Source organism: Chanodichthys erythropterus, chromosome 24 (genome assembly GCF_024489055.1).
Source record: "Chanodichthys erythropterus isolate Z2021 chromosome 24, ASM2448905v1, whole genome shotgun sequence".
Classification (NCBI taxonomy): Eukaryota; Metazoa; Chordata; class Actinopteri; order Cypriniformes; family Xenocyprididae; genus Chanodichthys; species Chanodichthys erythropterus.
The window spans coordinates 30,843,690-30,868,811 of NC_090244.1; the positions used below are offsets into that span (position 1 = coordinate 30,843,690).

At 36.8% G+C, this 25,122-nt stretch overlaps 1 protein-coding gene across 3 annotated transcripts in view; it reads right to left on the reverse strand.

The window, feature by feature from the left end:
- LOC137015299 (NACHT, LRR and PYD domains-containing protein 3-like) overlaps window positions 1-17,769 on the reverse strand; it is a 51,326-nt gene extending 33,557 nt beyond the window's left edge. For 2 of the 3 annotated variants that reach the window (XM_067380170.1, XM_067380169.1), the window contains exons 1-5: window positions 17,685-17,769; window positions 15,411-15,567; window positions 13,313-13,432; window positions 6,291-6,401; window positions 4,077-5,954 (exon numbers count right to left, since the gene is read on the reverse strand). In XM_067380170.1, the coding sequence (XP_067236271.1) occupies window positions 4,077-5,954; window positions 6,291-6,401; window positions 13,313-13,432; window positions 15,411-15,547 (2,246 nt within the window). In that variant the 5' untranslated portion in view covers window positions 15,548-15,567; window positions 17,685-17,769. The other variant, XM_067380171.1, reaches the window with a different exon arrangement.
- Between the last annotated feature and the right edge of the window lie 7,353 nt (window positions 17,770-25,122).

Below are 25,122 nucleotides of genomic sequence, written 5' to 3' on the forward strand. Positions count from 1 at the left end.
GTCTTGAACAAAAAGGACCATGTGCACAAAAGCACCATTTTTAAATTGAATTTAACAAAAAAAAAAAAAAAAAAAAATATGGTGAAGAACAGAAAAGTTTGTTTTTTATAAACAAGCATGTAAATACTTTATCTCAAAGTTGAGAAAATTCACCCTGATGGAAAAATCTTTTTTCTCCACAAAGGCACGACCAGCTACAAAGTAGGCAATCTTTCCTGCTTTCCATGCGTTTTTAGACGCGGCATATGAACGGTCCCTAAAAGAGTTCAAATGGGTCAACGCGCCAAATGCGAGTAGAAGCAGCGCTGAAACGTGTTCGGTAACTTTTTTATGAATGGTGGTGAGAATTTAATATATAATTTGCAGCGTCTGTGATGTAATTATATAAATAATAGTCTGATGCGCTGCATGTTTGCTGTAACAGTGTGTTTTCATTTTCCATTCACTGTAAATGCTACTTTGTTTGTGACGTTTACATTTGCATTTGGAAATGCAACATTCGTCATTAGAATCGTATATAATTCTGTTGTTTACAAATATGTTTCAGTGTCACGTGATTCTTCAGAAATGGTGATTTGCTGCTCAAGAAACATTCACTATTTATATTATTAAGGTTAAAATGCAGTTTTTGCTGCTTAAAATTATTGTGGAAATCCAATTTAAACATTTGTGGTAGGATTTAAAAAATAGAAAAATTAATACTTTAATTCGTCATTCTTTAAAGTGAATGAATGTTACAGAATATTTATATTTAATAAATACTTTAATAAATAATATATTTGATAAATACATGTAATAATTTCCAATAAATGCTGTTCATTGAACTTCCTATTTTTCAATGAAAACTAACAAATATCACCATTTCCACATAAATCTATTTATGTAATTAAACAATTATCTAAATTAATTATTTAACACTATATATATATATATATATATATATATATATATATATATATACACACACACACATAATCTTATGTAATTTTTCTTATCTAAAAGCATCTTGATTTAAGATATTTTTATATATATTTAAATACTAAGTAAGTAAAGCATTGTTTGCAGTGTATTGCTGCTGTTCTATAAGCTCCACCTTCTTGTGTGTGTGTTTGTGTGTGTGTGTGTGTGTGTGTGTGTGTGTGTGTGTGTGTGTATGGAGGAGGGAGGGCTTCATGGACAAAAGGTTGGGAACCACTGTTCTAGACCATAGAGCTGCACAATTAATCAAGTTTGAAATCCTGATTATAATTACAGATGCCACAATTATGCCATCGTTCAAAGACGCAAATCCAAATCATCAGACTAGGTAAGCAAGCAAGAACAATAGTGAAAAATGGCAGATGGAGCAATAATAACTGACATGATCCATGATAACATGATATTTTTAGTGATATTTGTAAACTGTCTTTCTAAATGTTTCGTTAGCATGTTTCTAATGTGCTGTTAAATGTGGTTAAAGTTACCATCGTTTATTACTGTATTCACTGAGACAAGAGCCATCGCTATTTTCATTTTTAAACACTTGCAGTCTGTATAATTCATAAACACAACTTCATTCTTTATAAATCTCTCCAACAGTGTAGCATTAGCCGTTAGCCACGGAGCACAGCCTCAAACTCATTCAGAATCAATGTAAACATCAAAATAAACACTGTACTTACGCGATTAGACATGCTGCATAACGAACCCTTTGTAAAGATCCATTTTGAGGGTTATATTAGCTGTGTGAACTGTGTTTATGTTGTTTAAGGCAAGCGTGAGCTCTTGGGGCGTGGAGCACGAGAATTAAAGGGCCACACACCCTGAATCTGTACATTTCTAATGATGCCCCAAAATAGGCAGTTAAAAAAATGAATTAAAAAAAATCTATGGGGTATTTTGAGCTGAAACTTCACAGACACATTCAGGGGACACCTTAGACTTATATTACATCTTTTTAAAAAAAAGTTCTAGGGCACCTTTAATACACACTGCTCAACACTGAATAGTGTTACTAGAGTTCAACACAAAAATTAATTCAGATTAGTGTTAATATTTCACTTATGTAGAGTTTATTTACATTTGTAATAGTGAAAAATCTCAAATTTTAAAACCCTATTGGTGTTTTCAAAACAGAAAAGAAAACAAGTTCAACGAAATCACTTTTAAAATATTTATTTAAACGTTATCAGGCTCAAGAAACATACACGTATATGCACAGAAATACATCACATCTGCATGAAATGACAATACATCACTATATGCAGTACAAAATCTGTTGAACCACCTAGCTATACAAGGACTTCCACTTTGTCAACATCTTTGTTGTACACTTTCATTCTGACAACAAAAGTGTACATCTTGTGTAGAAGAGTTTTATAAATGGTGCCAAAAACAAAGTGTGCCTTAAAATGTTAGTTCACCAACAAATAAATTCCCTCCTTAACTCACCCTCATGTCATTCTAAACCTGTAAGGCTTTTGTTCATTTTCAGAACACAAATGAAGATATTTTTGATGAAATCTGTCACTTCATTAACATGCTAACGAAACATTTAGAAAGACAATTCACAAATATCACTAAAAATATCATGATATCATGGATCATGTCAGTTATTATTGCTCCATCTGCCATTTTTCACTATTGTTCTTGCTTGCTTACCAAGTCTGATGATTCAGCTGTGCACAGATCCAGATGTTAATACTGGCTGCCCTTGTCTAATGCCTTGAACATGGGCTGGCATATGCAAATATTGGGGGCGTACATATTAATGTATATTAATGTTACGTAACAGTCAGTGTTATGTTGAGATTCGCCTGTTCTTCGGAGGTCTTTTAAACAAATGAGATTTATATAAGAAGGAGGAAACAATGGAGTTTGAGACTCACTGTATGTCATTTCCATGTACTGAACTCTTGTTATTCAACTATGCCAAGATAAATTCAATTTTTGAATCTAGGGCACCTTTAATTTTGATAAAGCCAATGAAAACAGAGAGACGCAATGACATCAGCCAATCAAAACAGAGAGATGCAATGACATCAGCCAATCAAAACAGAGAGACGCAATGACATCAGCCAATCAAAACAGAGAGACACAATGACATCAGCCAATCAAAACAGAGAGACACAATGACATCAGCCAATCAAAACAGAGAGAAGCAATGACATCAGCCAATCAAAACAGACGTCATTTATCATAAGCCGAGCGTTTCTGACAGACGCTCACAATGAGGGTGGAGATATTCATGTTTTGAACATGTTTGACTTTATGTGCAAAAAAATCAAAACATTCTTAAATCAAAATGACAAATTCTTGTTTTCTGAAAAAAAAAAATTGCAGAAAAATAAACTTGTCTCTTTAAATTAAGATTATTTTTCTTCCCTCATTGGCAGATATTTTTATGTGTGTCTAATTCATGTTCGTGTGTGACCTGATGAAATGTAAGTTAATCTTTTATTTTGACATTAATGTAGTCTCAATGCTGACAGAGTAAATATGTGTTAGAAAACTAGACCTTCATCACTCATAATATTCCCATTCACAGTAATCCACCTTCTCTATCGTTTCATTTATTTTATGGCATAATCACACCTCTTTAAATATATAATAATGTCAAACACTGGCTAGTGCTGTACAGTAAAAAGTAAGACACTTCAAGCACAGCTGTCACTGTAATAGTTCACTGTAACAGTCGTCAAATAGCTGAACATTAAGCATTTATGATGAATAATTACTAAAGATTAAATGTCATAATGATATATTATTATTGCTATTAATATTAGCAGTAATTTATGTCATTTTATCTTCATTCACAAGTGAAAATGTCTCAGTTCCAGCTTTACTGATCAATGGTGTCGACCGTCCCTTTGCGCCACCTGGTGGTGATTTCACCAGCGAGTTTCACACGTGACTGTGTTGTGTTTACCCGCGGCGGTAACAGGCGTTTTAGTGACTATCTGCTGTATTAAAGAGGCGTGTCGTGACCCTTTAAGATCCTGTTATTGAGGAGAAAAACTCTCATTCAGGAACATTTATTTTAAAGGTGTCAGATTCATTATTAAATATGATATTTTAGTTAATGATTAAACACTCACAGAGCTTTTCTGCAGTTGATCACAGCTGGTATCAGTCTTCTTCTCCCCTCAGCTCCTGTGTTGTATTTCATGAGGTTCAGCTCATCCAGCGGCTCCTCTGACATCTGGATCATGTAGGAGATTGTTGAGCAGTGAGACGGAGAGAGTTTCTCCTCTGAGTGTTTGTCTGATTTCAGAAACTCCTGAATCTCTCTGGACAGAGACTGATCTTGGACTTCCAGCAGACAGAGGAACAGATTGATGGATCTTTCAGTGGAGAGAAATTCATCTTGTTCTTCATATTCATCTTCATGTTTGATCGTCTCTTGAATGTACAGTGTGATTCTCCTGATGCTCTCTGAGCTGTTTTCTGTGTGTGTCAGTAGATCCTGTAAGAGTCTCTGATTGGACTCCAGTGAGACGCCCAGCAGGAACCGCAGGAACAGATCCAGCTGTCCATTCTCACTTTCAATGGCTTTATCTACTGCTGATCTTAGTAGATCATCCAGAGAGTCTTCATCATACAGAGAGTCTTTATCAGATCTGTACAATCTGAATTCATCCAGTGGTTTCTTGTTCTTGATCACATGTGAATAAAACAGATAGAAAGCAGCGAGAAACTCCTGAAAGCTCAGATGAATGAAGCTGTAGACTTTCCTCTGATGAATCACAGATTCCTCCTTAAAGATCTCAGTGCAAATCCCAGAATACACTGAGGCGTCAGTGACGTCTATGCCGCTCTCTCTCAGGTCCTCCTCATAAAACATCACATTGCCCTTCATCAGCTGATTGAAAGCCACTTCAGCAAGTTTCACAATCACTTCTCTGTTGGACTGCAGCAGTTTCTCTGGATCTCTCTCTTCATACTTCTGATTCCTCATGTTGATCTGAATCAGCAGGAAGTGGATGTACATTTCAGTCAGAGTTTGAGGGATTTCTGCACTCAGATCTTCTTTCAGGAGCTTCTGAAGCACAGTGGATGAGATCCAGCAGAAGACGGGTATGTGGCACATGATGTGGAGGCTTCTTGCTCTTCTGATGTGTGAGATGATTCTGCTGGCTTGATGCTCGTCACTGATTCTCTTCCTGAAATATTCCTCCTTCTGAGGCTCATTGAATCCCTGAATCTCTGTCAGACGGTTGATGTATTTGGAGGGGATCTGATTGGCTGCTGCTGGTCTGGAGGTGATCCAGATGAGAGCAGAGGGAAGCAGATCTCCTGTCATGAGGTTTGACATCAACACACCCACTGATGAAGTCTCAGTCACATCAGAAACTTTCTGAGCGTCTGAAAACATCAGTGTGATTCTGCTTTCATCCAGACCATCAAAGATGAACACAACTTTACACTCCTCATAAATCTTTGAGTCCAGATCTTGAAGTTCAGGATGAAAGTCCAGCAGAAGTCTGTGAAGACTGTACTGATGATCTCGGATCAAGTTCAGCTCTCGAAATGGAAGCACAAACATGAAATCTACATCCTGATTGGCTTTTCCCTCGGCCCAGTCCAGAATGAACTTCTGCACAGAGACGGTTTTTCCGATTCCAGCGATGCCTTTAGTAAGAACAGTCTTGATCTGGTGTTTCTCCTCACATCCTGGTTCAGGTGAGGCTTTAAAGATGTCATTGCAGTCGATTGGAGTGTCTTGTGAGTGTTGTGTTCTGGCTGTTTTCTCCATCTGGAAAACCTCATGTTGTTCATTCACTCCTTCACTCTCTCCCTCTATGATGTAGAGCTGTGTGTAGATCCTGTTCAGGAGGGTTTCATTCTCCTGGAGGTTCAGTCCCTCAAATAATCTCTCATACTTGTTCTTCATGCTGGTTTTGAGCTGCTCTTTGACTCTCTGGAGTTCATCATCTACTGCTTGAGGAGAATCCTGGTCTCCAGTCTGATCATCTCTGATTGGAGACAAAATACAAACATAAAAACATCTTCATCAATAAATCATGACAGGAACAGCAACACATTTAAGAGAGAAGTGTCAGTTTAACAGACTCCTGTTATATTCCACAGATTTACACTAAACTTTAACATATTTTCTGGAATTTAAGTCACATTTTCTCTCATCTGAAATGTGCTGCATCTTATATTTGTCTGTTTTGGACTCTTATGTAGAAGTTTTGGTCTCTTAGATTCCTGTCCTGTATAAGTAAACACTGATATTTTCTTATAAATAAATGTCTCAAACTAGTTTCACTACAGCAGGAAATTCACTAAATAATGCTGATAATCACCTGGGGTCAGAGGTCACTGGTCCATCACTGAATTCAGGAGGAACTATGGATCGACTGCTCTTCAGAGACACACAACTGGGTTGTGGAGATGCTGCTCTCTGACTCCCCCTGCTGGTGACACAAAGATATAATAATAATAATTCATACACACATTTACACTGTAATTAACACAATACTGTTAGTTCAGATGATATTTTGTATAAGTCAGTCGTTTAGCTGTGTCCTTAATTACTGAATTACACTTTAAATGTAAGTATTGAGTTTTCTTGAATAATGTAATGAAACATATGAAAGAAATATAAAATACATACAGTATATATAAAACAGTTCAAACATTGATTTGTATCTTACTAAAATGTGATTTTATATAGTTTATTATATTATTCATTATTATGTACATTAATGGTTTAGAAGAATCTAGAAGCAACTCTACACAAACATGGTCTTTTACAATATGATGCACTGTTGTACATTAAACTACCAACAATATAAAGTGTATTTTAAATGTAACAACCTTGAACATATTCAGAAGTAAAACACAACATACACAGTAAAACGACAGTAATATCAGGGATGTGATTCTTTAACGGATAATTCAGTTTTTTCGGCCTAAAATCATGACCCACGTGAATCATGCAGATCAGCAATGAAAAAAAAAACAAAATCGGGGGTGTTCAGGGTTATGCTGGTTACTGCATGATAACTGCAATCATGAAATGGCCTTAATCAGTTAACTAAATAAACAGTGAAAAGGTTATGTTTTCTAATACATCATAGAAAGGAATGGTCCAGAGAGCGCTGCACGGAGCCAAAGCCCAGCCAAGATGGAGGAATGTGCCCTGTCCAAATACCCACATTGCAGTCTTTGCACTTGACCACTTGTCTACTTACATGACATATTTCCTGTATGTGAAGTGCTTAAGTGTTCAAGTGGGCGTGAAGACTGCAAGTGTGTGTAGAACTTTTGATTACCCGATGGGACACACTTACAGTCTTGCAAAAAATGCACGTTTTTACTGAGTTTTAAATTATTATTTTCAGTACTTTGCATTTTAAAATATCCTAACTGTCTGTTCAGTGGTCGCTGAGTAACTAACAGAAGAGACCATTTTAAAATTGTGGTGCTTCTTTAAGTGATAAAAAGCAGTTGTAAATGATGTACAAAATATGCATAGCCTACTTATCTTTGCATCAATAAAATGTGCAACACTTTATATTTTACTACCAAATAATATGTATATAATTAATTTAACTTACAGACGTATGTTTTCCTTGACATCTCAAGATTTCGGGGCATGTGAGTTCCCGAACATAATGCATGATGGGATACGCTGAGCTCCGAAGCGGTATTCAAGGGCTGAATCCCAAATCACACACTTTTATGCACTTTTGGTCTTGTGGACTTACAATGGCTGCCGCACGTCCGTTAAGTCCTCGAGACCGTAGGGTGTCCCATTCATAATTTTAGGTTTCAGAAGGGTGCTGGTGAGCACCCCCTTTGCAGCCTCCATGCACCAACTCATGGACATGATCCGCTCTCGTGTCTGAATAGAAAGCATATTTATACTGTCTAAATCGTTCCCTATTCTCTATAGTGCACTATGTGCCATTCACCATGTAGAAACTAAGTAACTGTGTGAACAAATGACCATTTCAGCTGCAGCTTCAGTGTCTGTTTATAGTGTAGGAGGGGGCGGGACTTCAGATTCTAGAGAGCATTTGATTGGACAGAAGATTTGATGAGAAGCTGAAGTGTGATGTGATGTCATGAAAATCCTTGATCCATTTTAGCAGAAGTGAGACACTAAGTTTTGAATGCTTTTATCTCCTAAATGTGAACTTTGTCATTGTTTTGGAATACAGCAGCTTATTCATAACCTTAAGGCTACATGTTCGGTTGTTAAGTCTGACGTCACGCTGCAGCGCTTCTGGGTCCAAACGCTCGATCTCACACCACAAGAAAACAACAAACGCTGCTAATATTCACACATGATGTGGTGTAATACTTCCAAAAAATTATAATAATAACCTTTATCTCCCAGATGGCCAGACAGTGATTCATCTTTTATAAATCATTAAAATATTAATGTCTGTGATGCTGTGAGCACGGAGACTGTTGCGTAGACTGTAAGTATTTTAAATGTTTAACTTAAAAATGTTTAATGTTTATTATGAATAAAATAGCACTCATAAACGGCTGTTGAGATGCCATTCTCATGTGAAATGAGTCGAGGCTTGGACCCGGAAACGGCCTTCCTTACGTCATGACTTAACAAGTGGATTCATATTAAAAGCTAAAAGCTTAAAAAAAAAAAACCTTACATTTTGATTTCAGGAGGACTTTAATTTCTTAATATAATCGGCGGATAGGCTTTCAGAGTAATTGATGCTATCCATTTCCTCACTGTCACACACCTAGCTAGCTGTAACACTTCTCATGTTTTGTTCAGTTTGTTTACTGTAGTTTAATTTTAGGATAGAAAGGCTCAACAACCAACAAAACCAGGTAAGTTCATAAATTCATAGGGTATGTCAGGTTTTTATGATTAACAAACTTAGTTGGACAATTTCATTTGAGACCTGGGGCTGTATTCACAAAACATCTCAAGGCTAAAAGTAGCTCCCAAGTAGCCAATTTAGGAGAAACTCTTAAAAATTAGTGTTGTCACCAAAATTCCAGTAGTCGGTACCAATATTTCTTCATTTTCATGGTATTGGTTATCTCCTGATGTTACAAGCAACTGACACTTGTTGTAAAAGGTCTGAAGAGCGAGTTTTATCTTCAGACATTCAGGCTATGTTTGATTTAGCGCTGTCAGAGAAAGCGAAAGTAAAAATCACCAGCGTTTGTGAAACACACTATATAAATAAACTTGACACGCCTTATAAAGTCTAATAACAAGCACAAACTGTGTTAAATAGAAACTGACGTGCAAGCAAAAAGGTTTCCGTCCTACATTTCTTTTCTACTTTACCACAGTAAATAATGCGAATATAATAGGCACAGAAACAGATTCAGTGGAATAACTAATGGAATATTGTTAAATTCTCTGCTAATCAGGTGACCAGATCGCGATTCGCAAAACAGAATACAAAGCCGACAAAGCTTAAATTTATATGGACTCAGGTACCCTGTCATTCGGCATGAACCAAAACGTTTCCATGGCATCTCACATTTAACTGTTAACTTGCCTATTTCTTTTGTAAACAAAGCTTTGTGCTTCACTCGTGTCATATTCACGTAAATACTGGCACAGCTCTATCAGTACTACAGAAAAGCGGGTATTGTCACATTTTTAAAATTTCAGAACCGACTTGGTACCGAAGTACCGGTACTTTTGACTACACTATTAAAAATAATGGGCGTGTCAGTCCTAATTTTAGGAGTCCTAAATTTTTGCTCTAAGAGTATTTCACAAAGCATTTTAGCACTAAATCTAGCTCCTAAATCTGTGAAACATTAGTCAAGAGGACTCCTGAGTCACTAAGACCAAATCACAAACAGTCCTAATCCACCCAAAGACACTGAACACCATTGAGACAATAGAGACAGAGCCTTAGGTGCTGAACCTTTTCTTCATAAATGCAATACATTTTGATTTATAGATTTGAAATTATGATGAGATGCCAAAAAAACTCTTTTAAAAAGTCTCTCAACGGCTCTGCTCCATCGTAGTTCTGACTGGTGACGCGGTGCGCGATGACAGTTGGGAGATTTTACCTCTCTACTTCCTGTGAAGTGATGTATTGATGTTCCCCTATTCCCTATGTCTATTCCCTTCAAACTGAACATTTTCACTCCCTTCGGAATTGAATCTCACTTAAGATGGCAAAATACCCTGTGAAGTCCATGTCGCAGTTCACTTATGGTCGAATGGAGCGCACCTTTAGCCTACATTTAAAACCTTTATTTTAATGTGGAATCATGACACCTCATTCTACAATATTTCTATGATTCATTCGCTGACTCCTCCCCCATCAGCCAATCACTGTGTGTTTTCTCCATGGCAACGAGGTCAACCCCGCCCTTAAGCTGATGATACACGTGGCTTGGGCACTTTCCCACCGAGAATGAGCAACAAATTTATATCTGGATACGTTAGATCGGAAAAAAATCAAACAAGATGGCGGCCTCTCAGCAGCAGTGGAGTGGAGAAAAGGAGTGTGAACTTGTATCTTTTTACGCTAGTAAGTAGTCATGCGTCAACCCAAAACAGGGAATTTACCTCATGTTGCTTAAAATACCAACAACTGTCCAATGTAATGCGCGTAAGCTATAATTAATCTATCGAATGTTTTCAGTTAAATACTAAAAAGACGGAGACTGTTTAACATCTGTAGTAGCGTAGGGTGTATGGCACATGAATGTAGCTTTTGATGCGATCGACACGGGTTCGAATATATTTCATATATTATATTATATATATATATATATATATATATATATATATATATAATTATATATAATTTTAAAGGTGCCCTAGAACAAAACTTTTTTTAACTGCGTATTTTAATCATTATAAATGTGCCGATTCAGGCTGCTTCCCCTTTAAATCCTCTCGCTCCCCGCCCCTTCCTGAGCTCTCGACTCTCTATAATACATTGCATAAACAAAGTTCACACAGCTAATATAACCCTCAAAATGGACCTTTACAAAGTGTTCGTCATGCAGCATATCAGATCATGTAAATATAGTATTTATTTGGATGTTTACATTTGATTCTGAATGAGTTTGATAGTGCTCTGTGGCTAAAGCTAACATTACACACTGTTGGAGAGATTTATAAAGAATGAAGTTGTGTTTATGAATTATACAGACTGCAAGTGTTTAAAAATGAAAATAGGGATGGCTCTTGTCTCCGTGAATACAGTAAGAAACGATGGGAACTTTAACCACATTTAACAGTACATTAGCAACATGCTAACGAAACATTTATAAAGAATTTACAAATATCACTAAAAATATCATGTTATCATGGATCATGTCAGTTATTATTGCTCCATCTGCCATTTTTCACTATTGTCCTTGCTTGCTTACCTAGTCTGATGATTCAGCTGTGCACAGATCCAGACGTTAATACTGGCTGCCCTTGTCTAATGCCTTGAACATGGGCTGGCATATGCAAATATTGGGGGCGTACATATTAATGATCCCGACTGTTACGTAACAGTTGGTGTTATGTTGAGATTCGCCTGTTCTTCAGAGGTCTTTTAAACAAATGAGATTCACATAAGAAAGAGGAAACAATGGAGTTTGAGACTCACTGTATGTCATTTCCATGTACTGAACTCTTGTTATTCAACTATGCCGAGGTCAATTCAATTTTCAATTCTAGGGCACCTTTAATGAAAAAGTACCGATAAGAATACCGTTAAAGTATTCTTGATAAGCAGTATCAGTAAGAGTAGTAATACCGTTAAAATCCTAACGATACCCATCCCTAGGCAGAACAGATGTCACTGTTACCTCCCGTCAGGTGCATGCAGAACTCGCCATAACACCTGTTAGCAGTTTTTCCCCCTGAATACGCGCGCATCCAGTATTGTTTGTATACCAGAGATCCTTCTATATATGATAGAGCTGTATTTGGATACACATTTTTAAATAAATCTAGCTACTAATGATTTTCACTGCTGGAAATATCCTTTACTGAAAGTACCGCGTCATCTCGGAGCGTGTTCATGGTTGCTTAGTAACGGCAGACTTCACCGGAGCAAAGGCTCCTGAACGCTTTGGAAAGGAGAAAGCAGTGTGGATGCATTTTCCGACATATGAACGGTCCCTTAAAAGGGTTCAAATGGCTCAAACAGTCAAATGCGAGCAGAATCAGCACTGAAACATGTTAGGGTGTGTTCACACTTTTTTGAAGCTGTCAGCGTCTGTTTTACATTATAATCATAAGGAGTAAGGGTGTTTGTGACGCTTTAATTAGCATTTGGGAACGCAACATTCACCATTAGAATCATTCATAATTCTGTTGTTGTTTAAAAAAAGAAGTGTCAGTGCAAATAAATGCTTTCTATTCATCGAAGAATCCTGAAAAATAAAATTTATCACCATTTCTACAAAAATCTGAAGCAGCACAACTGTTTTCAACATTGATAATAATCATAAATGTTTCTTGAGCATCAAATCATCATATCAGAATGATTTCTGAAGGATCGTGTGACACTGATGCTGAAAATTCAGCTTTGATCACAGGAATAAATTACACTTTACTATATATTCACATAGAAAACAGCTGATTTACATTGGAATAATATTTCACTATTTTACTTATTTTTGATCAAATAAATGCAGCTTTGGTGAGGAGAAGAGATTTGTTTCTCAATCATTAATAATACTTTGAGCAGGTACTTTATTAATAACAATTCTTACTTTGATATTATGTAAACTTTTATACTACTTATATCATTACTATGATTATTGAATGCTACTTTTTATATTTACAGGACAATAGTATGTAAATAGATTTGAAATAAAAAGTGCTGGGGTGTGGCTTGGGGGCGTGGCCAGATTTTCTCCTTTTTAATTATTGCTTTACCTCTGAGATACGCTGGACCAGTTTTTGGGCATAAGTGATCATTTTCAGCCCTCATGTGAATAAACTGAGCTGTCTACTCCTTGCTCCCTGAAACAAAACAAAACCAAATATTAGAGCAAGTTTTTCCTCAGACCACCCAACAAATGAAGCTGCGCTGTGGAAACATTTTTAGTTTGAGTTCACGCGTTTTAATAGATATTTGAGTGAATTAAAACACAGTACTTACATTTATGAGTGTATTTGCCGGCCGCCACAGAACTATCACCTGACATTTTATCTGATTAAACATCCCATTTTCACAGGCGCTATGAATTCTGGGATAGGGTGGGCTGCGAAGGGTCCATCTGATGTATCCTTCATTTGATCGAGACACAAAGAATGCATCTGGACGCACATAGCCTTCAGCACACCGCTGTGACACAATCAGCCTTTCAAATGAGACGCAGCTATTGTGTCCAGTACAGGACAGTGTCTCACCTGGGGTCAGAGGTCACTGGTCCATCACTGAATACAGGAGGAGGATTCATGGATCCATCACTCTTCAGAGACACATAGCTGAGATCTGGAGATGAAGATCTCTTCCTCCTCCTGTAGATACTGAAATATAATAATAATTCATATTTACATAATATAATTAAGTCAAATGATCTCTTGCTGTTGTATAAGTCAATCTATTGTCCAGTACGGGACAGTAGGTCGTTCACATGGAGCATTGTAGTCGGTTTAAAAGTCCAATCCGAAGGGAAAATGCTCCATATAAACACCTCAATCAGAATAGAGAGGTGGGTTAAAGCTTTCTATAAACCGAACAAAATAAAAACTCTGCCATGTAAACACGTTAAACCGATTACTTTGCGTCTATGTCATCACGTCAAGAGGTCAGGGGTCGTCAGAATGCACAATAGCGGCGGCAAAATCAAACTGGAGTAAAACTGAAACAACACATTTATTAAATACACTGAAGGAACTCAGTTCATCATTACTACAGACCTTCATCCACACGCTTCTGCTTTTCTTTCAGAGGGAGGGGTGGTGTTGAGATGCACAGCCACCAAACATAAGCTAGTGTGCGCATGTCACTAAATCATTCAGACTGAAGTGTAGGGATGGGTACCGAAACCCGGTATTAAATTGGCCCCGGGACCAAATTTTGAAAGACCGGTGTATCGATAAGCTCTGACATTAACGGTTCTGCTATCGGTACTGGAGAATTTAAGAAAATACACATACATTTATTATTACTATATATACACATTATCTTGCAAATACTATCTCGCCAGAGTCGCCAGCTGTGTCTGTATGCAATAATATTAGGACATTTGTCTATGAGGCATTTTTGCTTTCGTAATCCAGAAGAGAGATTGCGCTCACGCAGAGGAGCTACAGCGCGCGCAGCCGCTCACATGAAAGCCCTGTTTAATGGAGAACTAAACAACTAAACGTCTGCTTACACTTTAGGCCTGTGATATTATGCTAATTCTATTTATGATTTCGATTTTGGCTTCCAAGTATCATCAGAAAGAAGATATTTGAGGTAAAACTATTAAAAACTATCCGCGTTTCGTCCAGCACACCTTTATTCTCTTCACAGCTGTGCGCGTTCATTCCTCCCTAAACCCAAACTTAACGTCAGAATCAGCACATTCGGTTATTGTTGTAAAATGCAGTCTTTAACTGCTAAACTACACTAAACTGCTACTGCTAAATTGCAGTAAATGTTTGATAATTATTATCAACATTTCAAAACGCTAAAAGCACAATAATCCGCACAAGAGACGCTGTTCCTCAGGCTGAATTGTGTGTGCGGCGCGCAGGCTTCAGGTGCACGTCCAAGTGATCAAATACACACACAAATATGTTAAAATGACCGGATTGGAGCGTGTTTAGCTACTTAAACTCAGTATCGAAAGTGTACGTGAACAGCTGGAAGAAAATGTGTTAATATTGTCTTAAAGTGACAGCAGTCTCCTTCTGACGATTGTGCCATCAGTGTTAATCAAACAATGAAATGCAAAGAGAAAATCACTCACAGCGCTTCTTCTGAATATAGTTAGCTTTAATAAGCATTAATCTATTAATTTATACTTTGAAAACCATGCAGTGTTATTTTACATTTGGTTCCTTTACTTAGATTTCTTTATTGGCTAGGCATATATTACCTGAACACATGAACAAATGAAAGCACTTTATTTCATTTGTGTCTTTGTTTTATTGTATTTGTCAGTTTGTTTTACTTTCTTTGATCATGTTCTTACTGTATCTTATATAAAACATACATACATACAAACATATAATAACAAACATATAATATAAAGCAATGTTAATTCAGCCCATTATATATATATATATAAAATCAAAAAGCAACAATAAGAATACCGTTAAAGTACCGGACCGATAAGCAGTATCGGTAAGAGTAGTAATACCGTTAAAACCTTAACGATACCCATCCCTACTGAAGTGTCGGCACATGTAAACACCATATTGGATTAGATAACGTCTCATGTAAACAGTCCACCAAATCTTTCAATCAGAACGACAAAAAAAAGTATACATGTAAACGTGGCTAGTGTCACACCTGGGGTCAGAGGTCACTGCTCCATCACTGAATCTCACAGGATGTTCCATGGATCCATCGCTCTTCAGAGACACACAGCTGGGATCTGGAGATGAAGATCTCTTCCTCTTCCTCTTCCTCGTCTCAGAGTCTGACATCTTCCCTGTATATGGAAACACTGGGAACATTACATTAATATTACACTGATGCATTTAGCAGATGCTAAAGAGGATCTTTTGTGGAGTGTGGAAAGTTACTGGAGCGCACAGCCGCGCTCGTCTCTCACAAGGAACGTCACGGCAGTGATTGACAAGCCAGAGGGCCAATCGTTTACGCGATTGGCTGATGTTTTTAAGGCCCTACCTCGTGCACAGATGATGTATATTAATATTATTCCTTTCAATGCACCTAATAAATAGTCTTTTATCAGTTAGTAAAGACAGTTTCAAGTAATATTGCAAAAATGTATAAAACAAAACATCCTCTGTAGCACCTTTAATCACAAGTAATTTACAGTGTGTTCATTTCAGCACATATCCCAGTGAACAACATGTGCTCTAAGAGTGTCTTATACTAAGTTATGAAAACATTATTTCTACATATTCTCTGAACGATCAAAATGTGTCTTAGTTAGGTGAACACTAAAGGAATATTTCATTTGATCATTCTGGAAACATTAAGGGAACGTTACTTTTGAATGTTTTCTGAATGTCCTGATAAAGTAGAAGTTAAAAAGAGACATTCATCTAACATTTGACACTAACAGATAACTTTCATTATAACACGATCTAACAGATAACAAACCATCTATTAAAGTTACTGGAGAGACGTTTGTTCATGAGTTTGAGAGAACATTAGTCTTGTTATTTGGGATGTTCTCTGTGAACATCAAAGATAATATGAACACAACAAAGAACTGAATCATTAAATAAATTAAACTAGATCTGGGACACATATATTTCATATCAGTGGATATTGATAATCATCAAGATAAATGTCAAATCTTTATTTCTGTCAAATAAAGGCAGATTTCTCCTCCTGAGGTAAAGTTGTAGAAACCAGAACATGACAAACACTTGCAAACAGCTGAACATTTCACACATCTGAGCTACAATATTCACAAGATTTACAACAATAAACAATTCATCAAAATATGCAGGAGTAAACTTTAGTAAAGTCATTTTTCCTGAACAAAATTAAGGAATCGACCCTGCTTTGTTCCCTATATAGGGTACAACGGGGCTAAAGGCACACCTTATGAAAAAAATGTGCTTTCCATTACTCTCGAAGTGTATGATTGAGGAAAAATATATATGTTTGTATTGAACATAGATGGAGCAACAGATTTTGTGTGAAAATAAATCATAAAAGTGGTTAATTTTGTTTAAAAATAATGTATGAGGCGGTGGGGGGTTAAAAGGCACAAAAATACTTTATCTAAAATAATATGTTTTTAATAATGTCTAGGTTAATATGTGTTGAAAAGAATCACTTTAGCAAAATTTGTACTATTTTCTGTTTATTTTGATAAAATAATTCATTTGTGTTCAATAAATATACTGTCATTAAAATAGGCCTATGTTAATATAAAATATATTTTAAAAATACAGAAACAAAATTACTTTAAAAAGTAAAGGTTCTGAAAGCATTAAAGGAGATTCCGTAATATTTAATATAGATTTACTGTAGTAACAATAAATTATATTTTATTATGAAATGATAATATAATATTTCTTTAAATATGATTGTTTCATTATAAATATGGGTATTATCTCTAAGATATTTGCCATCTGAATCTAAACATGTCATGTCAATAAATGGAAAAGTCAGCTGATCAGCTATTCGTGATGTTAATTACTGTGTCTTTTGCCCGAACAGCAGCGGCACTTTTTACCCCAAATACCAAACTTTTACATATTCTTCTGTTATTGAAAAACTGTTGCTCGAATTACCTTCAACAAAACTGAAAATCATACATTTGTCTGAAAATACAAACATTAATTTAATCGATTCTCATTTGCTACAACAACATTTTAAAAAAACATCAAATATTAGATAATAAATATATCTTCAGTGGAAATATCTTTACGGTTTTGATATAATCTGGATAAAGTTTAGAAAAGTGAAGTAATGACGGAGATCCGTTATATATTCCTTCATTTCCGACGCCATTTCATGGTCGTCAGTGTTTGTTGTTGTCAGTGAACAAGAGTGTGTCACGATCATATAAACACACAGAACAACATCATATAACAACATGACACGATATTAAATAAAGCTGATAACTGAACTTACCGTCAAACTCACTGATGTGAAGTTCAGCACCGACACTTCAAGCTCCAGTCAAAACGAAATAGAAACTTTTTTTTTTCTTTTCAAGTTTAACCCTGTAAAGCCCACTGTTGCAGAATTACAACATCACTTTCAACAATTAAAAAAAAAAGGCAAATGTTTTTTTCTCTCTCTCAAGACCACATTTACATATTTAATGGGTTCTATTGTTTGTCCTCACAATGCTATTGGATAGAATAAGTGTTTATAGGTCCAGTCATCTGGCCATGAACTACCTGCAGACTTCACATCAAGCTCATCTCCTTTTTTTACATGACTGGATTTGTCAAGATTCAAGTAAGTAAATTTCCTTACATATTTTTTGTGGGTTTATTACAATGTCTAGAACACAGATATATTTAGTTATTTTGGAAAACATTCATCAAATTTGATTTAGAGATTGTTAAGTCCATGTTGTAATTCTACAATGAGTCAAAATAGCCTGTGCTCCTACATGTAACATAAGGACACTGCACTTCTCACAAGGTCACAAATTGAAAATTAAACTGTTAGATTCATTGTAATTAAGTTCTAAATGTGCTTTTCTGTTAAATTTGTACTTAGTTTAGTTTAGACCATAATTAAACACAGGAATAAACTGTATGTGGGATTTAAAACTCCATCATCCAGAGCAGTGAAACTCCCTGTATCTTTGTAGTTTCTTTGTTTTTTAACTTCTAAATGATCCTGAGATTTTTTTTGAGTGTTGGCCAAGTAGCAGTTTATAGCATTAGGAGCTCTGAATGATTTTGGGGGGATGCCTGTTGCATTGTTCAGGGACAGGTGTGAATGGTCTTGAACATGAACCTGTAAGTGCTCTGGGGGGATGCATGTGTTCCTTTAGTATGATAAGTAGAGAGCATAATAGGTCAGCCAGACAGTATTGTTTGAATGTAGTAGTGGAATTTTGATTAGCATTTGCATTGAAGTTATAATACTTTGATGGATAATATTCTTAGATCTCTACCCTCGACACATGGTCCATTCTTTGTTTATCTACTACAATATAAGACCCATTTGTATTATTCACTCATTAAGTTTTTTGACTTTTTCCATTTCAGAATGCCAAGATGTCATCGGAATACCCCCCACTGGATGTACGCAACGACATGATTGCACATTTCCCAGTAAAGAACAGAGGACGCTGTAGACACTGCAATAATGGATACACAAATACACTGTAGCAAGTGCAATGTTCGCCTGTGCTTCTCAAATGAAAAGAACTTAAGGACAGTCTTAGGGACTATCACTGTAAAACACAGACTTCATTCAAACCACACTGAAAGTGATAGAAGAAAAAGTTTTATAAATACAAATTTTCCCAATATTTTTATTAATAAATGCTTATTCATAAAAAATATAATTGTTGTGTGATTATTACTCATGATATATACTGTTATGGGGCTATGTAAACAATCAACTTAAATTACGGTGGTCCAGTAGTGCACAACACAACGAAATTAAAAAAGCAAACATAAGTTCACAACACAACGAAATCGAGCCACAACACAACGGAATAAAGCCACAACACAACGGAAATGCTCCCGACCATTAGGGGGCTCTCAGAGCTCGGTATTGTTAGTATTCCTTGCCAATGTTTTATAGAGTCGGCAGTGATATGAATACCACGATTAGTTTCAACAGTATATAACCACTGTATATCGACATGAAATATTAATTCAAAATCACTTGAGTGCACAGTAGCTTCATATTTATACCTGTGAATGATTTGACGCGCTACCACGGCGTATGATGAAGGGAACGTCTGACAATTCCACCAAGTGGTAAGAACGTATAATTTGTATTCATTAAAATTACTTTTAACATTTAAAAACAGACATGTTCAAATTACAAATCTTGTCAGTCTTACCAACAGGAAGTAACAACCTTTGGAATTTGAACATGTCTGTTTTTAAATGTTAAACAAAGTCATTGTAATGAATACAAATTATACGTTTCAACCACTTGGTGGAATTGTCAGACGTTCCCTTCATCCGTGGTAGCGCGTCAAATCATTCACAGGTATAAATATGAAGCTATTGTGCACTCAAGTGATTTTGAATTAATATTTCATGTCGATATACAACGTTTACATACTTAAAACTAATCATGGTATTGATATCTATGTAAGACTGTCGACTTTATAGAACATTGGCAAGGAATACTAATATTAACGAGCTCTGAGAGCCCCCAAGTGGTCGGGAGCATTTCCGTTGTGTTGTGGCTTTATTCCGCTGTGTTGTGGCTTTATTCCGTTGTGTTGTGGCTTTATTTCGTTGTGTTGTGGCTTTATTCCGTTGTGTTGTGGCTTTATTTCGTTGTGTTGTGGCTTTATTCCGTTGTGTTGTGGCTTTATTTCGTTGTGTTGTGGCTTTATTTCGTTGTGTTGTGGCTTTATTTCATTGTGTTGTGGCTTTATTTCGTTGTGTTGTGGCTTTATTCCGCTGTGTTGTGGCTTTATTCCGTTGTGTTGTGGCTTTATTCCGTTGTGTTGTGGCTCGATTTCGTTGTGTTGTGGCTTTATTCCGTTGTGTTGTGGCTTTATTTCGTTGTGTTGTGGCTTTATTCCGTTGTGTTGTGGCTTTATTCCGTTGTGTTGTGGCTTTATTCCGTTGTGTTGTGGCTTTATTTCGTTGTGTTGTGGCTTTATTCCGTTGTGTTGTGGCTTTATTCCGTTGTGTTGTGGCTTTATTCCGTTGTGTTGTGGCTTTATTTCGTTGTGTTGTGGCTTTATTCCGTTGTGTTGTGGCTTTATTCCGTTGTGTTGTGGCTTTATTCCGTTGTGTTGTGGCTTTATTTCGTTGTGTTGTGGCTTTATTTCATTGTGTTGTGGCTTTATTTCATTGTGTTGTGGCTTTATTTCATTGTGTTGTGGCTTTATTCCGTTGTGTTGTGGCTTTATTTCATTGTGTTGTGGCTTTATTTCGTTGTGTTGTGGCTTTATTTCATTGTGTTGTGGCTTTATTTCGTTGTGTTGTGGCTTTATTTCATTGTGTTGTGGCTTTATTTCGTTGTGTTGTGGCTTTATTTCGTTGTGTTGTGGCTTTATTTCGTTGTGTTGTGGCTTTATTTCATTGTGTTGTGGCTTTATTTCGTTGTGTTGTGGCTTTATTTCATTGTGTTGTGGCTTTATTCCGTTGTGTTGTGGCTTTATTTCATTGTGTTGTGGCTTTATTTCATTGTGTTGTGGCTTTATTCCGTTGTGTTGTGGCTTTATTTCATTGTGTTGTGGCTTTATTCCGTTGTGTTGTGGCTTTATTCCGTTGTGTTGTGGCTTTATTCCGTTGTGTTGTGGCTTTATTCCGTTGTGTTGTGGCTTTATTTCGTTGTGTTGTGGCTTTATTTCGTTGTGTTGTGGCTTTATTTCATTGTGTTGTGGCTTTATTTCATTGTGTTGTGGCTTTATTTCATTGTGTTGTGGCTTTATTTCGTTGTGTTGTGGCTTTATTCCGTTGTGTTGTGGCTCGATTTCGTTGTGTTGTGGCTTTATTCCGTTGTGTTGTGGCTTGATTTCGTTGTGTTGTGAACTTATGTTTGCTTTTTTAATTTTGTTGTGTTGTGCACTACTGGGCCACCGTATTAAATGCTCTGTATATCTGTTCAGACAAAGTGAGCACAAATACAGAAATTCTGCTCCTAACTAGGCCCAACGTTGCAATATTACAACGTTTCCCTAAAAACTTACTAAAAAGTAAAAAATTTGAAAAATCTTTAATTTCTACATCAGAGGCCTCCTAAAACAATATCTGAGTGGTCCAAAAAATTTTTGCTCTTTTTTTTCTATATTTGGGTTTTACAGGGTTAATGGCGGTTGGCAAACCAAACTTAAAAGGTGCATTCCCGCCACCTACTGGATTGGAGTGTGGATAACATTATGGTAGTAGTGACCTAAATCCTGTTAATTAAATGAGTATCTTTTAAGAAATTAAATACTTCTTCATATATTTTTAATTGCTTTGGGCCATTACCTAATAACGAAACGGAAACAAACATCTCACAGTGAAGACCTGAACCGGAGCTTGATTCGTTTAGACAGAACCACATGATCTGTGACGTCTGAAGCAGTGTTGCCAAGTCCCCGGTTTTCCCGCGGAATTGGGCTGCTTATCACTGTTGCCGCGGGTTGTTTTTCATGTCCGCCGGCTGAAAGCCTATGCATTTTTCCCATAGACTTTTGGAAAATCGCAGAAAATAAGCTCTGTGTTTAACAAAGGGTTATGACACTTACACGTTTTGTCTATCAAGATAATCTTTACAAGTTAACACAACATTTATAGATTTTGAAGCCTAAATAAAGTGGTCAGATATAAAAACCTAACAGTAGGCTATAAACGGACTACAGCACACCATGGTCGCGGATCAACGTCACCACCAAACTTCCTCAAACTGCATTTAAAAAACAACTTTATTTAAAAACATGCTCGCTGATTATGATCTGTGCTGTGTATGAATACTTATCCACTTTTTCATGAGAAATGCTGTCCAAATGTCCTGTTTGTCATGATGACGTCTAAAGTCCCTGCCAAAGGAAGTAGTCCGTTTTAGCAATTTGTTAGCAACCGCCGATTTTAAGACACAGTAAAAGTTTAAAAAATCACAAGTGGGATATAACTGGTGTGTTTTATATCATAGATCAAAACGTGAAAGTATTTAGAGGCTTTGTTAACCACAGACCTTATTTCAGGCGATTTAACAAAAACCCATTCAAAAAACCCATAGACTTGACGGCGTTGGAACCGGAAGTCCTAAAATGCTAACTCGCTTCCGGGTTTTGCCTACAAAAATGCGTCATCCCTGAGGCACTCTATGGTGTTTGAGACTCACTGTATGTCATTTCCATGTACTGAACTCTTGTTATTCAACTATGCCAAGATAAATTCAATTTTTAATTCTAGGGCACCTTTAATTGCTGGCGTCAAATTGACCCCATTGGCAAACCGGCATAGCTGGATTTTGAGGTTAATACGAGGGTTAAGGTGCATTACTGCCACCTGCTGGTCAGGAGTGTGGGTCAAGATCACACAACCCTTTTCCCAACACTAAACACCAATATTCTTTTATCTAATTCAGTCATTTTCAGATATTGCATTAAAAATCAAAACATTCATCATCTGAGTTCCTGTGTAATGTGTTTGTCCATCTTAATTCTTTAAAATTAGAAATCAATATTCTCCTTTCACTGTTTGGACATTTCATCATAACTTGCTCTACAGTTTCTTCTTGATTTCAATGTTCACATTTTCCTGTCTCAAGATTCCCTATTTTATTCAAGGCACTATTAAGTGTTGTAAGTCTGGAAATGATTGTTTCTTCTTTCTATTCCTCCTCTTTACTCTACCTTTACCAGCACATGGATGTTATAAAGCTGTTCTTTCTTCTTCTCATTGTTTCTACTTTCACATGTCAGAACGCGACTCTGTGCTGCATCTGAAAACTGGAAAACGCTGCCTTCAGAGGACACATTTCAAGGCAGGAATACATCAAGGCATGTGATCTTCACTTCCTGTCTCCTGAGACTCCTTCATCTGATGATTTCAGCATAGATCCTCTGATATCCCACAATCCTGTGCTTCCTTTCAGTGTCAGTTGAGCTAGAAAAACAAAGATGGCATCTGAAAGTTGTGTTTTCTGGTCAGTTTGTGTGCAAATGTACATTTTTGACCATTGTTTTCCACATTTGATGTCATTTTTAGAGAGAAATTACTTAAATATTCTCTCAGTTCTCACTAAAGCTGTCTCTATTTGCATTAAACTCACGCTGCCTCAGAAGTCTGTCTGAAATGAGTTTTGTGAGCTGTCTTTAAGCACACACACACACACACACACACACACACACATGTTCGTTTTTGTGAATTGTGGGGTCATTCCATAGGCGTAATGGTTTGTCTTTTAAAGTTATGGCAGTTTAATGCCTACAAAAATGCTCGGTTTGGACTACAACGAGCTTCTTCCTGGGTTGGTGACATCATAAACCCTTGCTATTAACATAAACACGCCCCCGGGAACACGCAACAAAGTGGGCGAGGCCATGTGGCGCAGAAGAGTTGTGTACTCCGGACGCGAGCGGCGCGATGCGACGCATGAAAAGATAATAGAACCCATTATAATCTGTGATATTTTCACACTGGATGCGGCGCTGAAGAAGCTTCCAGAATCTACACAAGTTCAATGCTGGATTTACTGAAAGATGAAGCAGTTCCCACTTTAAAAGCAGAAGCTGCTGTTTATCGGCCCAAAACTGTAAGTACGTTTTATTGTTTGTACGCGTCTTTTAAACCTATAGTTCTGTTGCTATTTTTAATGCATCAACGACATATACAAAGATCAACTCGTTTTTGCTAGCCAGTTAGCTAAATTCTACAAACACCAACAAACGTCTCTGTTCATAGACAAACTGTTGTTCATGCTATAAATTAAATATTACTTTTACAAAGATGTAACTACTCAGTCATGTGTACGGCTACAATAAAGCTTTAATCAGGATAAAACTGTATATTGAAAGCTAACAAACAGCAGTGACAGCATATTTAAACACTTTGACACAAATACTAAATGAAATACCATTCATAAACGTCCTTTAAAAGCTGCGATTGCAGAGGTTCTGCTTGACCCTCTTCGTCTGGGTCTGATTCGGCTCAATTTGATACAGCAATATAGGCGCTATTATTTACATTTCCAGCTTAGCGCGTAACTATGAATGGTAAGGGGCGTGGCGTTTCACTTCAGCGAATCACGATACACTGGGCCAGCTACAACCTGCCAACCAATCTGAGCACACTGCGTATTTCAGAGGGAGTGGCTTAATAGAAGCAGGAAGTCAAACGAGCCGTTCATATGACAGTGGAAACAGAGGTGTAGAATAAACGTAAAATATATGAAAAATACAGCGTTTTCAAAAAAAAAAAACGAAGCATTAAGACATGTTAAACTGTGCCCCCAAAACACAATCAAGCCTAGAAAAAAACCACTGAACCACCCCTTTAAGAAAAGGTGATTACGTGGTTGTTCCCAGAAGTAGTTTGGCACATGTTGAGTTCATGGCTGAAGATGAGAATAAAAGGATTCTGTTGTTCTGTTAAGACCAGTGTTTTCATTAAAAACCTTTACATGGTGTCAGAAGTGCTTGATGAGCACACGGCCTCGGAAGTATGGCAAAATTTAACCCCCCGGAGTGTTTTCCATTTGATCGACCGAATGACTGGGCTGACTGGAAACAACAATTTCAGCGCTTTCGAAGTGCTACTAAATTGGATAAAGAAGATAGGGAAGTCCAGGTCAGTTCATTGATCTATGCCATGGGAAATGAAACCGAACACATATTTAAATCATTCACCTTTATTGAGGAGGATGACAAGAAGAAATTCGACATTGTGTTAAGAAAATACGACGAGTATTTGTTCCC